This window comes from Pyxicephalus adspersus, chromosome 1, assembly GCF_032062135.1.
Source record: "Pyxicephalus adspersus chromosome 1, UCB_Pads_2.0, whole genome shotgun sequence".
Lineage (NCBI taxonomy): Eukaryota > Metazoa > Chordata > Amphibia > Anura > Pyxicephalidae > Pyxicephalus > Pyxicephalus adspersus.
The window spans coordinates 74,683,313-74,698,779 of record NC_092858.1 but is presented as its reverse complement, the minus strand read 5'-3'; the positions used below and the strand labels follow the sequence as shown (position 1 = coordinate 74,698,779).

Below are 15,467 nucleotides of genomic sequence, written 5' to 3'. Positions count from 1 at the left end.
ATCCTCCAGACTGACGTCTGGTTAATATCCACAGCCCCAAAAATATGAAATACCCTGGTAAATAGGAATGGGGGATCAGGCTGCCTGGGTTGTGGGTCACAAAAGGAGCTCGTTTAGACCAGAATTTCACTAAATAAAAATATATTTTTTCATAAAATAGAGTTTTGTAATGCTGACAAGGGCATTTGATATGTGTAAGGTGAGTATTTCAATGATAGGTCTACTTTAAAGATTTTTTAGTAAAGACAGATGCTTAAATTGGTAAAATCTGTCAGTAATGTTCTCAGGAATAGATTGTATAGTACACATTTCCTCCAGGTCATTTCATGTTAATATTAATATGTATGGTTGCCTGGAAGATGGGAAGCTTGCACATATGAAAAAGAGGATCATATAAGTAATGCAGTATAAATAGAACATGTTTATTTGTATTTATTTCTACAAAATCTTTCATCAGCTATTATTCTTAGTAGGTTTAACTATTCTAAATATAGCATGTATATATTTGCATTTGATTTTAGCTCAAGGCTTCTTATCACATACTGAAAGCATATTTGGATATAATATGGTTAAACAATGTCACCCTCTCCTTCATGGAAAATGTCATGCTTATGTGAGCTTGTTGCCACAGTGCTTTACTTTAGTGTCCTGTGACAGGTCAACAACTGATCAATAATTAGCAGCCTTCTATTACAATTGCTAGTACAGAAAACAAAAGCCATTGGGGTTCAATGTAGTTACCAATATCAGGTAATGAGGTTAAATCAAGCATGAACTACCCAGCTCAAAATGTTTCTAAGCTAATAAGACTGCTGAACTGAAGGCACCTCGGGAGGTTTGCAAATATGTGTGCTATATGAATGAGTGCCAAAGATCAACGTGTGGGAACCATTGGATATTTGGTTCACGTTGTACATGGACACAAGCAAAAAAAAAAAGTGTTTGTTAAGCCAAAACATTTTTTCAATTTTAAATAGAGTGTGAAAAAACAGGTCAGGTTTTTAATGCTGCTTGGGGGATTGTAAACATTTGCTCTCACTTTCTGTCCTGCTGATCTTGGGACAGAAAGTTGGGGTACTATCCAAAAGAAACACAGACAGAAACAAAAAATACTATTTTTAGTAGGGGAATGATACTATCAGCGTCTGCTTTTAATTTTTTATCTGTGTTCCTGTAGCAAAGTTTTCCTTACTTCCTGATTGGCGAATGTAATGTCATCAGTACAGAAATTGTGGGTTAATTTCTCTAATGGAGCACCATATAGCAGTAAAACCAGACAGAACTATTAAAAACTAGAAAAATAGTTTTTGACCTGACTTACACATTGATTTTGCTTGCCTGCTATTGCACTCTTACTACTTGTCATTCAGCTGTCAAATACCAATACTTTACTGGGCATTTGACGGCTAAATGATAGAGGTAAGATTTAGCTCTAGGAGGGATGGAGCCTGATCTCAACTTGGGCAGAAGGACATATTCAGTATTTGATCCAAGGAGGCTACAGAAGTATCATTGTGAACACTAAAGCTGTGTACACATGTGAAATGTATGTAATTGGAAACAATCTTATGTGATAATTTTCAGTGAAATTAAAATGAACAAGTGCTGTACACACAGCAATGTTCAGTGCTACAGAGAAAGGATAGGGGAGGAAGAGAAGGTATCCTGCTGCATCCTTCCCCATTGGAAATGACAGCGATTGTCCACCATGGCTGATCACTAAATGACTTGATGTACACACTAGATTATCAACCAAGAGGAATAACTATGGCAATTGGAACAATGGTCTACCAAATATAATAATGTAAATAAAATTTAGCCAACAAGACAACAAACATGTCAACAAACCCCAACAAAATCTTACAAAATGATAATGGTTTCTGTAAACAAACCAATCACAGGGGAAGACTATTGACCAGCAGGAAACTCATGATGACCTAGAAAAATGTTGCATTGTTGCTGTTTCCTATTTTAACCAGCACTGTATACTCTCTGAATATGCTGTTTACACGCCATAAACCTAAAACTCACCTAAAATCAGTGTACACTTTTGGAAAAATGTCCTAAAGTTTTTCAAAATTATATCATATATAGACCTACAATATTCATATATATCCATTTAATGCCTATCTTAGAGTGGGAGTTGCAAATGGCAAACCTGCAAAATAGACAAGTACAATAACACAGGAGGAACTGAGGACCCCGACAAACACAGTTTACAATCTAAAACTGCATATACACATCAAATTATTTTAACCCTTGGAGGAGAGCACAGTGGGTTACCGCTCTTTTGTACTCCCACCTCCATGCATTTACAGTGTTCATTCATTCATCTGTCACTGGAAACAATACCTAAAGTAAGTGTGTGTGTGTGTGTGTGTGTGTGTGTCTTCCCTAAGAGGTTACCTAATCAATAAGCTATTAGAAAACACAGCTGCATAATATCTTCTCTTCACTATCCCCATACTATCAATATGACACAGATTTTTTCATATAACATGGAGAAAAATGCTGTATACTCAAATTTAAAATCTGGTTAGTCTACATGGCCACAGTTTGTGCACCACCATGACTCTTAGAGCTTCCCTATATAATATAATTAAGAATATGTAATTTATTTAAAGGATAGAATCACAGATATTGACCAAGAATTGTTTCTCTGACAAGTCTTTTAACCAATACTAACATTTTCATAGTAAAATGATTCTAAATGAAGGCTGAACAGAACACAGCACTAACTGCACTACTGGAATTGGAAACACTTCTTTATAGATGTTGTGATCAGACCTAAATCCTTTAGGAAGATTATCCACATAGAAATCAGGAAAATCCTGCAAATGAAGCACTTTTGTTCTCCACATTTCAGAATTACATCAGCAAAGCTGCTGTTTTCTTGACATCTAATCATATAGGGTTGTTTTGGAGCTATGAAACTGATTCTGACCTTTGCTTTAATTTGTGCACTCGTAACTTCTATTTAGTCTAATTATTTATGTATGTATTTGTAAGAGCGGAACATGGGATGATCCATACAAATCAAAGATTCTTATTTATTAGGTCAATATTTTTATATTTATAGAAAATCTTTCTGCAGTAACATTTATGATCATGAACAAATCCATTAAGAATGGCTTAACTGCAATGTTTTTCATGTGCCCAAATATGTACATACAAGCATACTGTTCCAATCTGTGTTAATTTATACAAATAAGGAGACATTATTGTCTGGCTTTCTGGTCTGCAGGATTCTTCTGCATCCTCAATATTCAGGACAATCAAAATTTAGCAAATTCGTGTTCATCCAAGTAAAGCTATTTTTGCTTTTCGGTGTATACTGAAGGTAATATATATATATATAATAAATGATAGAAGTTAAATAACTCAACTGTGCCTTTCAGCTTTTGGATTACCAGGTGATAACTGGAAAAGGGGAATCAAAAGGTTAGCTTTTTTCACTTTTACTGTTCGTGCAGTAAAGTCTGCTGATTGCACAGTCATTTACACTTCTGTAATACAAGCACACACCCATAAGTTGTTAAGAAGAAAAGATCACTAGCTCGTCATAGCATTGGACGTGTCTATTGACACCAAAACACAAAACAATTTTTAAAGCATATCTTAAACACAGGATTGTAATATATTGCAGCTTGCTGGGCCTTAAATGTGGTAGCTGTATAAGTATTATTTTTATCATATTTTTATGTCTTTTTTTTTTTACATGGGTCTGATTATGGTAATGGTAAATTCTATTTACTCACTAAACATTTAAAAACATAATGTACTTATTTTATCAATACCCTCCAGTCAAACTAGTAAGGTTTAGAATTAAAGTCTACTAGTAAAAGCTCAAAGTAAAACATTTTTCCATTTTTCATCAATGCCATCTATGGTGAAAGTTCTTAAATAACCCTCAACTATTCAGGCAATTTTGCAAATACTTTTCACCATATTTTGTCAGGTGGAAAGAATCCAAAGACATTACTGTTATGTAGTGTTATTTTTTTTTATTATTTGCAGCATTGTTTTATTTTGCCATATCCTTTTTACTTTTTAAATGTATGTAACAAGAAAAACAGCTGATTCAGATGTACAATAGAAGCTCCATTGGTTGGGGGGAGCAAGTGTTTGCCAAATTACAAAACCTTCACTCTATTGATTTCAGAGGCTGCAGCTGTCCACACATATCTCAGACTAATTGTAGAATCCCCATTAGAATACCAACAATTATATCTTGTGTGGGTCTACCTCAATTTATATCTAATCACATAGGCATCGCAATGATCTCCATGGTTGTTGGTAGATCTGAAAAAGAATGTACTATTAGACTGTAAAATTTATGGCAACAATTAGGTCTATCTATACAATAGTCACTTAACACAAACTTTTCAGTGTGTTTTGTACATCAGTTTAATTCATACTTTTCAGGAAACATTACAACTTTTTGGAGTTTTTAAGAAATAAAAATTAAAAACAAACTTTACCAGAATCTTTATTACAACGTTCAATGTCTGACACAGGGGAACCAGGTAAAGACCATAATGCTATCAAGCCAATTGTTGTATATAGACTGCTTAGTCAGGCTCTCCAGTATGTCTATTTTATTTTTACAAAAAAGCTGTTATCTCTGTTAAAAGGTAAAAGCTATGTTTGAAGCAAAATGGGGAGACTTAATATTATACTCTGTATTAAAGGCTCAGCCTACTAAACTGTTCCTTAACATCCTCTTTCTTTATCTTTCAGAGACTATTTTGACACTTATGTGGAAAGTAACATTCTTTAAAAAAAAAAAACTTTCAGGTAGACATGAATTAGAAGCTTTGGTAGGCAGACCTAGCTTTTGGGGTATCCTAGATCAGCGGGTCGCCAACCAGGAGAGGGACCCCGCTGGGGGGACCCACCAGCCAGAGCCATGTCCCCAGTACAGTTCCCTGGACACAGTCAGCCCACTCTCCCACTGCAGGCTCAGATCTGCGATGGGGGAATTATTTCATAATGACGTCACTATGGGGGAGGTCCCCCCCCTTTGAGTGACACCTGGTTCCCCGCACTAGCGCTGTCGGGAGCCGGTGATTTTAGTGGTCCGCGGGACCGAAAAGGTTGGTGACCACTGTCCTAGATGTATAAAAAGTTAGGGGCTGTCCCATTCCACCAGCACCACCTAATATGTAAAATACTCCTTTGCATTAAAAACCATCTTTTACCATCCTACAGCCTTACAAGGGTGTCACATACACTGTTTTAATAACTGCAGATCGACCAGTAAAATCCACAGAGAACTACTGTATTTTATTGTCATGCCACAATACAAGGTTTGGTCAACAGGTGGCACTGCAATTGAATTTCTTAACTTTAGTGCTCTACTGGGAGAACACTCACTGTCTGTGAAAAGAAGAAACCCTTCCAATTATTACACAAAGTTCCATTAAACAAACGGGGAATATCACAAGTTTTTGTTTGACGGAGCACAGTATATACCAAAAACTCATTTAAACTGACACATTTGTAGAGATTTATCTAATTTCACTTATTGCCAAAGATATAAAGAATCCTGAGCATTAAGTATACTGAAAAGCCTATTCTCTCCTTTGTAGATTTCTCATTCTGTTTTTGACAAACATGATAGAAATTGTCAGGATTACACCATATTGAAGAAGACCCTAATAGTCACATACACCTCATTTTATAGTATATATTGACATAGGTCATCTAAAATATACAACCAGAAGTATATTTTGTAAAAAATTAAAGGGACTCCAATGTCACATTGGAGTTGGCTGGTACAAGAAGGAGCTTCAAATCTTGCACGCTCTGACCCTTTGGCCCAGTTCAATAAAAAGGAATCTGTTGTGATGCAGTGTGATTATCATGGTTATAGTATGTGGCCTCGGGGTCAAAGAGTGGAAGCTGCAATCAGAGGAATAAAGATGCTCCTGTCACATGCAAGTTTTTCAGTGACAGAGTAATGGTAGATTTTTTATTATTATTTTGTAACAGGTCAACAGACCTACAGAGTGGGGTAAGGGAACTATTGTCATACACAGTCAGCTTTTTATATTATATATATATATGCAAACCTGTGGTTAGTAAAAATTGGAAAGAAGTTCCTCCTATCCTTTCCTCTGTATTCAGTTTTTGCCATGTATAGGATTTACTGAAATGAGTGAAAAGCACAGTTTGCAATGATATATTAAAAATAAAACTTAAAAAAAAAGTAAAAAAATGAAGACAATATATTTTGGCCGTCCTCTTATGCAAAAACTTAGTGGTCAACTTTTTTAGCCAATGGAATTTTCTTATTTAAAATTAAAATTAATTTAGAACACATAAAGAATAAAGATCATAAGGTAAGGTAACCATTTCCAGTTATCCTAATGAACAAATAGAATAAACAAAATAGGCCAGACACAAAGGCGAGTATATTGTGATCATCTTAGCGATTGTTTCTATTGTTTTAAAAGAGACTTTGTTGAGACGCTTCTATATATATAGGCACGTGACAGTCATATAAGCATGGTCTTTAATAGTCTGTTATTGCAACATAAATTAAAATTGTGTTTACAGCTGTTGACTAATCTCAAGACTTCAGACATAGATAATGCTTGCCATATTGATCAAGGCCTAGCCAAGTATTATACAAAGATAGTTTTTGTTTTCATGAATATAATAAATATATTTGGAAAATATAAAATGTTCATGCTATGAGATAGATAAAAGGATAGATGCTTTTCTTGTGGAGAGTGTATATAATATTATATGTACACATTGATGACAGATAGCAACCAGTGGTAGCATTGTGTAGTTTTGATCTCTGGACAATTCTGCACATTTATACTAACAATGGCATGGTAAAGATTTGCACTAATAAAAGAATTAAATCTGTTAATGTAGCTAAAATTCCATCATCATACATCAACCTCTAATCTCTGCATTTCACAAAAGCTTTCACGAGAATCATCTCAATAAATAATAGGTCACACAAGTATATTGTCACTGGACAGGTGACCATTCCATAAATTATATCAGAAAACCAAGACTGTTGTAGCAGCAGCTATGTGTCTGCAGATAATTTCCTCTTTTTTTGCCCCCTCCCCCTCTTGCTCCTTAAGGAGGTACATGAGCACTGGTCACACATGCTCCCCATCTATACAATGTGAAAGTGGTAAACTTACCTGGATAGCTTAGCAATCTTAGCAAAGCCAAACACGTCCATGCATGCAGGTTTGCAATCTTCTCTTCCCCTTCCTTTACTCAAGCAACATCCTTCTAGGTCCACAAGCTAAAACAAACATAGGATTTCTTCTACATCAGAATGCAGCACAGTGTCATCCTAGGTCTGCAGTTTGAGAATGAATCACTCAGAAAGACCATTGATTTTACTCTTGAATCCAGCCAATATGATTGCTGAGAAATGCCAAATTGACAATGGCCAATACTCAATCACCTTGCTGCTTCTCTAGTTTAAAACATGCTGTTTGACAATGCATTGTGCCCATGTAGCTCTTGCAAGCATCTTTGTTGGGCTTTCTTCATTGAAGACTGCTGATCCCAGGCAGTGAAAGAGAAACAAGAGGGGGAGGAGGTAGGAGCAGCCAGTGCATGCAGTGAAGCAGCACACAGAGAGGATGGAGAGCTTCAGAGATGCAGTAAATCACCCTTGCCTCTGCATAATGCTTACACTATTGCCTTCTGCTCTACAAGACCACTGACATCATTGGCTAGCCTCAGAGTTTAATGCTAAATACAGCTTTGCCTAGTGTAAGGACAATGTCTAAGTGCTTGCTGTCAGTAAGGCAGTTACAGAGCAGTCATAGCATAACAAAATGTCAAAACTATAAACTGGAGTATAGACACCACAATCCACAATATGTTAATTGGCATAAAATAGCTGTATTTTACAGCGCTGTGAACTGAACAAAACAAATTTAGGAGTAATATGACACATATTTCATTTGCATGGATGCAAGGGTATTAGAGATCGTGTCTGTACAGCTAGTCACATAAGGGAATATTTTTGCCTTTCACAAATATTTACATTTTTACAAAATGATCATGTTGTCTTCCCAAGTGTTGTCATGATAGAAAATGTCTGCAATATTCAATATTTAGTTTAAATATTCCCCCATCAATAAAGTCTAGTCCAAAATTGGTCTTTCCATGAGTAGGAGAGCCCAGATGCCCAATTCCCCCTTGGCTGCCCAGCCACCATCTAACCCCCTCAATGTAACCACCCATTGCTGGATTAAATGGCTGAAATTGGCTGAAAACAGCTTTATTTACTTACTTACAATAAACATATATATATATATATATATACACACACACACATATACATAACTATCTAACTCTCATCAGCCACATCTTCTCATGTAACATACATTTTTTTTACTTACATATACCCAAAACATCCAACACAACAGTCCCTCCCCTTAAGTACCCCAATTAGTATCCTTCAACCATCTTAACACTTAGCGCTAGGTCCTCAATGGGGGGGGTGGGGGCATCCTTTTACCACCTCCAAATAGGGTCTGCCAATCCCTAATTCTTATGTCCCCAGCCACACCACACCGACTTGGGGACATTACCCATCACAAAGCAGCCTCTTCACCAGCATCTAAACTGTAGTTACCTTTTCTTTAACCACTCCACCTTCCGGAGACAGGTGGTTCCCCACCGCCCAAACAAACCCACCCTCGAGGACCTGCCAACCATCCATGCCTTTAAACCACAACCACCCCAATCAACCAAGCCCCAAGGGAGGTTGGGTTGGTAATTTTCCCCTTACTGCTTCCTCTTTAACTGACCCCCTCTTACTCTCTGTCCTCTTATAACCTTCTGACTCCAATCCCTATATTTTTAAACAGCCAATCCTGCCCTGACCTCACCAAACTAACCACCCCCCATTAACCCTTCCCAACTTGGCATAACTGGTGGTTATGCATATATGGTGGGGTTAAAGTATATCTATAGTATAAACCTTTTCCAAATTTTTTCTGTAAATACAGGTGTACACCTGTAGATGGTGCTGTGTACTCCTGTAACGTGTATAACAAACATTTGCCGTTTGAAATACTAATGTTTTTTTTTTGCCACACTTTACATTAGGACGCAGTGTCATCTACTGGTGGCCCAAAATAATGCCCAAAAGATTCAGAAGCAAGTGATTCATCATAACCAACACAAAAACAACCTGAAAAAAATGGAGAAAGTTTTAAAGTGAAACATCATGAATGGATCCTACCTAACTGCTGTTTTGAATGTTAGCATTTACCTTTACATTTTGTGTTTAATTTAGTTAGCCTAAATATTGGTAATTGAAATGTTAGGGTCAAGTAATGCAAGTAAAGCAGGCAGTAAACAAATGTTTTTGCCTTTCTCTACCAGAGAAATTTTTTATTATTTGTGGCCATCATATTTATTTAATGTATTTAATGTAATTTTTCAAAATGGCTGATTTTGACAAAAATGTAATACAAATTATTTTTTTCATTTTCACACATCCCAGCTGAGAACAATCCTTTTTCAAGTTTTTCTGGTAATTTCAGGATAGCACACACTTTTCCTGGGCTGTGGTTATTCTTTCATTTGAATAACATGTAATTACTGTAATAAAAAGTAACAATAGTGTCATTAATTTTTACTCTCACCCTTCAAACCACACCTGAGATTAAGTAGATATTTTGTGACATTGCATGCTAAATGCAAATTTAACAAAATTAACAAATTAAATACCCCATGACAGGGTGTAAATTCACTCATTGCATTCACCACACATTGCCCCTGATTCATCAATAAAATCCGCGCTCGCTGGAAGCGTGAAAGTACGCGCGGCCATCGATCGCGGATTACCGCGGTCCGGACTCGAGTGTGCGCGTACACTCGCCTCCTCACTGCCAGCCGGATTCCAGCCTTCACAATCGGCTCCAGCCGCGAGCTTTTTCAGTTGCTGAATAGCGCGATCGCGTACGATTTCGGATCGCGAATACGAATGCGCGACCGATAATCCGATTCTGCTTGATGAATCAGGGGCATTGTGAGGCTATGCTACCAGGTACTTTCTGTAACATTTACCAAGTATTCTTATTTCTTTTATTTATTCTATTTCCTACAAAAAAAAAATGTCATATAAATTCTGCTAAAACTTCTCACTTTGAATAATTGCTCTTCCATTCACCGCATTGTTGTGAACCATTAGAACCCATCACATAACACCTAAAATACATATTAATCATTGATGTAGAAATCATGATAATTTTTATCAAGAGCTGGTAAAATGACATGAACTGAAAAAAGACTACTTCTCAAAACTTTGCACAAACAGATAATTAAGTCATAACCAGTGTCAGAACGAAGGCCTCTGGTACCCAGCGTGAGGTTCCCAAAGTGCACCAGCCCCCCTAAGCTTTTATGTAATGCTACAAAATTCACACACATTTAAATGGTAAAAAGGGAAAATACGGCAATGAAGAAGCTAAGAAAAATACTAAGAATTAACTAAAACTGGAACTATTACCTGATCTGGGTAACTTTTGGGTAAATTTTAATCTATGATTTGGACTTGGAAAAGGCACATAAAATGTTGTTTTAAAAGTAACATAACAGTACCTTATGATTTAAGCTATGTTAATAGCATTGTGTAAGACCTGGATGTTAAAATGATAGCTTTCTACTGCAAAATACAGAAAGATACTCTGATCATCAGCACACAGAGCTGATAATATTAGAGGAGGGGGTCATTACACTGACAGCATAGTTCGGCTGGTTACACAGGCAGAGCTGTGTTCTTCCTGTGTAATCTAAGGCAGTGGTCGAAAACCCTTTCAAACTCACGGACCACTAAATTTACGGACTCCGGACTGCGCAGGGAGCCGTGTGTCACTCAAAGGTGAAAAAACTTCCCCCAGAGTGATGTCATGATGCCACAACCTGTCCACTCTTCTATCGCAGGCTCAGACCTGTCCAGAGACACAACCCGCCCGCTTAATATTGTTTTCATGAATTTCTCGTGATTCTATATTCGAAAAAGGCCCCTGAAGCAGATATATCCAATTCACATGTTTAATGTCTCTGCCCATTCTAGTACTTGTTAACACAGTCTTTTTCCTACAAAGCATGTGAATGGTTTAGTATCTATATAAAGACTTCATATTACTGAGGCACTACAGTAAAATCATTATATGGTGTCCCGCTTTCCAACCTCCGTAGTAAAAATAATCAAACTTTAGAGACTTGCTTTTTCCTAAACAATAAATAATGCTACATCTTGAAATAGCTTTAATAAAAATTTAACAGAGGTATATACTAACCTAAATGATTTCCAAATACTAATGTCTTGTAAATAAATTATGTAATTAAACTATAGCTACAGTTACAGTTTGGCGCTGATTCACATCCCTGTGAAGTGTCAATGATATGTGTACCATGCCTTGGGAGTCACCTAACTAAATAAATAATGGACTAGCTTTAAGGTCAAACCACTACTGTGCTTTAATTTATATTCCTGTATACTTCCTGTATACTGTATACTACTGACAAAATATATATGAATATGGTCACATTTACCCAAAAATAGAATCAAATGTAAGGCGCATTGCATTTTTCATAAAAGTCAGTACAGTACCAGTACTAATCAGTTCCATTTTATGCAAACGTAGTAAGGTAATGATTATTTACGATTATTTTCAATGTAGGTATAGTGCACAATTCTGTACATGCTGTAATGATATGATAGTTCAAAGATAATCCACCAAAAATGTACACACACTAGATACAATCGTTTGAATGATGCAGAAAGTAACATGTAAAGGAGAAAGTGTACCGCAGAACCATCCACGATCACTGAATGACCGTACACACGATAGACAGCGAATGATCATCGCCCAAATGGATCCGCCAGGACAGTCCTTCATTTCCAGCGACATTCCTCGCTCATCATCGTCGGCCTTTGGTTGTGCAATTTTTTTGTTAACGTTTATCGAACGTTCAGTCGTAAATCGCTTGTGTTCAAGGACAATTATTGCACGTGCATATGTAGCCTTACTGCACAATTCCCACCCAGCCAATCAACACCTCAGTATCTAATCAGGCTCAGACCAAATGCTCACTGCTTACGATTTTAGTCCTGCAGTGGGTGCATGACTTGTTTGATACAAGTTGCTGGTATTTAACCTTCTGATTGTTTGATGCCTGGAGCAACCTTTGCCAGTACTCTGACCTTGAGCTATCTCTGTCCTGTGGATCCTTTGCCTGGCTTATGACTTTTACAATAACAACCTCAGCTGTGACCTGCTTTCACTGAACTATTTGGATTGATATTATTACCATTATTGTCACTGAGGACCTGTCTGCTCCCCTGGGCTCTCTAGTAATTTTTCAATCCATATCCTCCCAGAGGTGATTCCTTGTGAACTCAATTCCTCGTGGTGACCATATGCTAGGATGGTGCTACTAGCCTCCCAAAGCAGATCAGGAACTTGTCTATAGATGAAGACTACAGAGGCAGATTTATGAAACCCATGTGGAGAAGTGTTGGCATTTAACCCTAAAGCAGCCCTGAGGTCCCAGGTTTGAATCTTGGTCATCACAATACACTATGTTTACATACGCTTCCTTGGTTTCCCCTAGAAATTGGCAATAAACTATGTTGCGGAATATATTAAAGACTGCTTATGGATTATAAACTCATCTAAAACAGCGGTTCCCAACCAGTGGTCCGCAAGAAAATTTTGGTGGTCCACAGCTCTGGCCAGTGCACCCCCCAGCGCGCTCAGGAGAAGGAACCTGCATCGGGGGGGGCACACAGGCTAGAGCCGCGGACCATGTTTCCCCTATGCATCGCAGGCTCAGGGTGGTGGGCGAGACGTCACTCTGGGTGAAGTTTCTTCCTCTTTTGGTGACACATGACTCCACGCGCATGCGTGTCCGTAAATTTAGTGATATCCAAAAGGTTGGGGACCACTGACCTAAAAGACAGTAATATGACCATGGACTCTTTTTAGAGCTGTGTAATATATTGGTGCTACATACAATATATGAATACAACCTACTCTAGCAGTTTCTTAAAAATACTAATATCATGTGTTAGCCTTTAAATAAAATGTCCTGTACAATATATCCTGCTGCCACATTGCTAACCTCTTGCAGGAGTTCATCGAGCTGCTTCTGACTGAGACAGCTTGCTCATTCAGCAAAATGCAGAGCAGATCTCCTGTCTACAAACAGCATTTTCTAATTGTGGTCAGAAACTCCTTGATTACATGAAAGATGGGTGCAAACTGACAGCTTTGTACATACAAAACGGGGTATAGATTTATAGGTACCCCACCATCTTTTTGTTTTTCCCCAGATCACAAGGACAAAAAGAAATATTTCAAAATTGGTAACCTCTATCTTTAAAAAATCTTTTTTTGGTCAAGCTGGACTGGCTTTGGTTGCATTCATGTTTACTGTTCAATATGGCTGCTTTACCCTGAAGAGAGAGAAGAATGCTTATCTCTTCCCTTATTCCAGAAGCCATTGAACATTTGCTTTTATCTTGCTTGGTTTAAGAGAAGGGTGGTGAAAATGCAGTATGAAGAACATAAAAAGCACAGTATAAACTGCTGACTTTCCAGAAATGTGTGACAGTTTCCATTTTTTTTTCACATATCCCTTTGACTGTGAAAACACATTTCCAGACTACAGAAGCATAATTGGGTCCTATGAAAAATTCTAACTTTGCCCTGGTGCTGAACTATGGAGTCGTAGAAATAAATGGCAACAAAAGTGTTAAGGACAAAAGCTGCAGTCAGTGTTCACTTTAATTCTGCGGTGACCAAGGAAAATGTAAAGATGTGCTAAGCACTTACGTCAATGATGCAACTAGCTCAATACACTTTTTAACACCAGGCTCTGACTTATCTGAATATTTGTAGTTCCATCAGAAATATATCCTGCTATAGTTAAAAAAAAACAAAGAATATTTCAGAGTATAACATATGATAAAGGCCGACACAATTTATTTGGTGTTGATGTTGCCTTAATAACAGAAAGAGTCAATTAATTCACTGGCTACAAAAATGTCATTCCTGTCTTTAACATCCGAGTAGAAGCAGAAAGCTTGAATTATAAATGAGACTATATTTAGAATGCAAGTGTAGACAGTTACCCACATTTAATCAAATGTTCTATTATTAGTAGTTTATATTTGAGGGAAAGATTAATGTTAACTTACCTTTTTTTCCTCTAGTAAGATAAATACAGAGGGATAAGACATTCAGATAAAATTTGTGGTATACTTTAGGGTGATGAACTGAATAGCAGTTTTCAAGACAGTAGAAGTGAATCAGTTGTTTATGACTTAGGCAGCGAATATTGTCTCATAAATATGTTCTATTGCTGTATACAGATTTTAAAGTGGTGAGATAGTGCACCCACTATATATTATATTACTGCTAGTGCAAGGTCTCTGGAAAGACTAAAATAAAATGTTGAAATATTCACTTTCACAAATTCTATTTCATAAAAAATAATGTATTAATGCAATAAACCACTGTAATAAACACTCTGCAACACATAACCAATATGTACTGTACCCAACTGTAAATAACTGAGCATATTTTGGTGCCATATCTTGTAACGAGAGTAGTCGATTAGGAATGTTTTAGTTATTAGTATAATATATTATTTCACCTTTTTTTAATCATGTGGAATTTTTGATTCAGGATTGTGGGCAAATTAGTAGATTTATTTGGTTTTACATAGGCAGGTTAGGTCTGCCAGTTCTTCACATTTGTGGACCACCCACATGTATGGTCATATAATAAATACATTAGATGTATTGTATTTATGTTATGGACAATATACTTGTAACATTGTATTTCCTTTTATCAGTAGCTATTACCACTTTTCCCAGTTCTCCTAAATATATGAAATAGAATTTATGTGCACTGAGGCTTATTATAAATCTGTATTATAAGGTGGAGAAAATCTTAGTCCTGAGGAAAATCTATGGACAGAGGGGTGCATCGCCATAAGTTATAGTATGCTGCAGCACAGGTTGTTCTGAAGGTGTGTCGATGCACTATCGATAATGAATGGCACACAGTGAACACAGCAGAGATGTAAATTGGATGTACTGGGCAATTGCAATCAAAATAATAATTACCATTATACATACCAAATTATTATTATTTCTATCATAACCTTTTGAAATTTACAAATTACTTACCAGAAGGTGAGTACATATGTATTCTGCCACATTTGTAAGGGGTCCATTTTAGGTTTAATATACACATAGGCTAGTGTTGTACACTTAGCACTTTCCAACAGACATCTGAAATATATGATTGCATTATTTGCCCTTGTAAACAGTACAACTGTGGGCACAGGACACATTCCTATGTCATAATTACAGTAGAATATAGGCTTTAGCAGCACCGTCCTTTTAAAGTCATATCAGTGTGTTTCACACTGACTTAATAGGTTAATGA

The 15,467-nt window shown here is 36.9% G+C and overlaps 1 protein-coding gene across 2 annotated transcripts in view; it reads right to left on the bottom strand.

Annotated features, from left to right (window-relative positions):
* FRMPD4 (FERM and PDZ domain containing 4) overlaps positions 1 to 7,538 on the bottom strand; it is a 203,758-nt gene extending 196,220 nt beyond the window's left edge. For both annotated transcript variants that reach the window (XM_072414372.1, XM_072414381.1), the window contains exon 1: positions 7,170 to 7,538. In XM_072414372.1, coding sequence (XP_072270473.1) covers positions 7,170 to 7,210 — 41 coding nt within the window. In that variant the 5' untranslated portion in view covers positions 7,211 to 7,538. The remainder of the gene's footprint in view (positions 1 to 7,169) is intronic.
* Between the last annotated feature and the right edge of the window lie 7,929 nt (positions 7,539 to 15,467).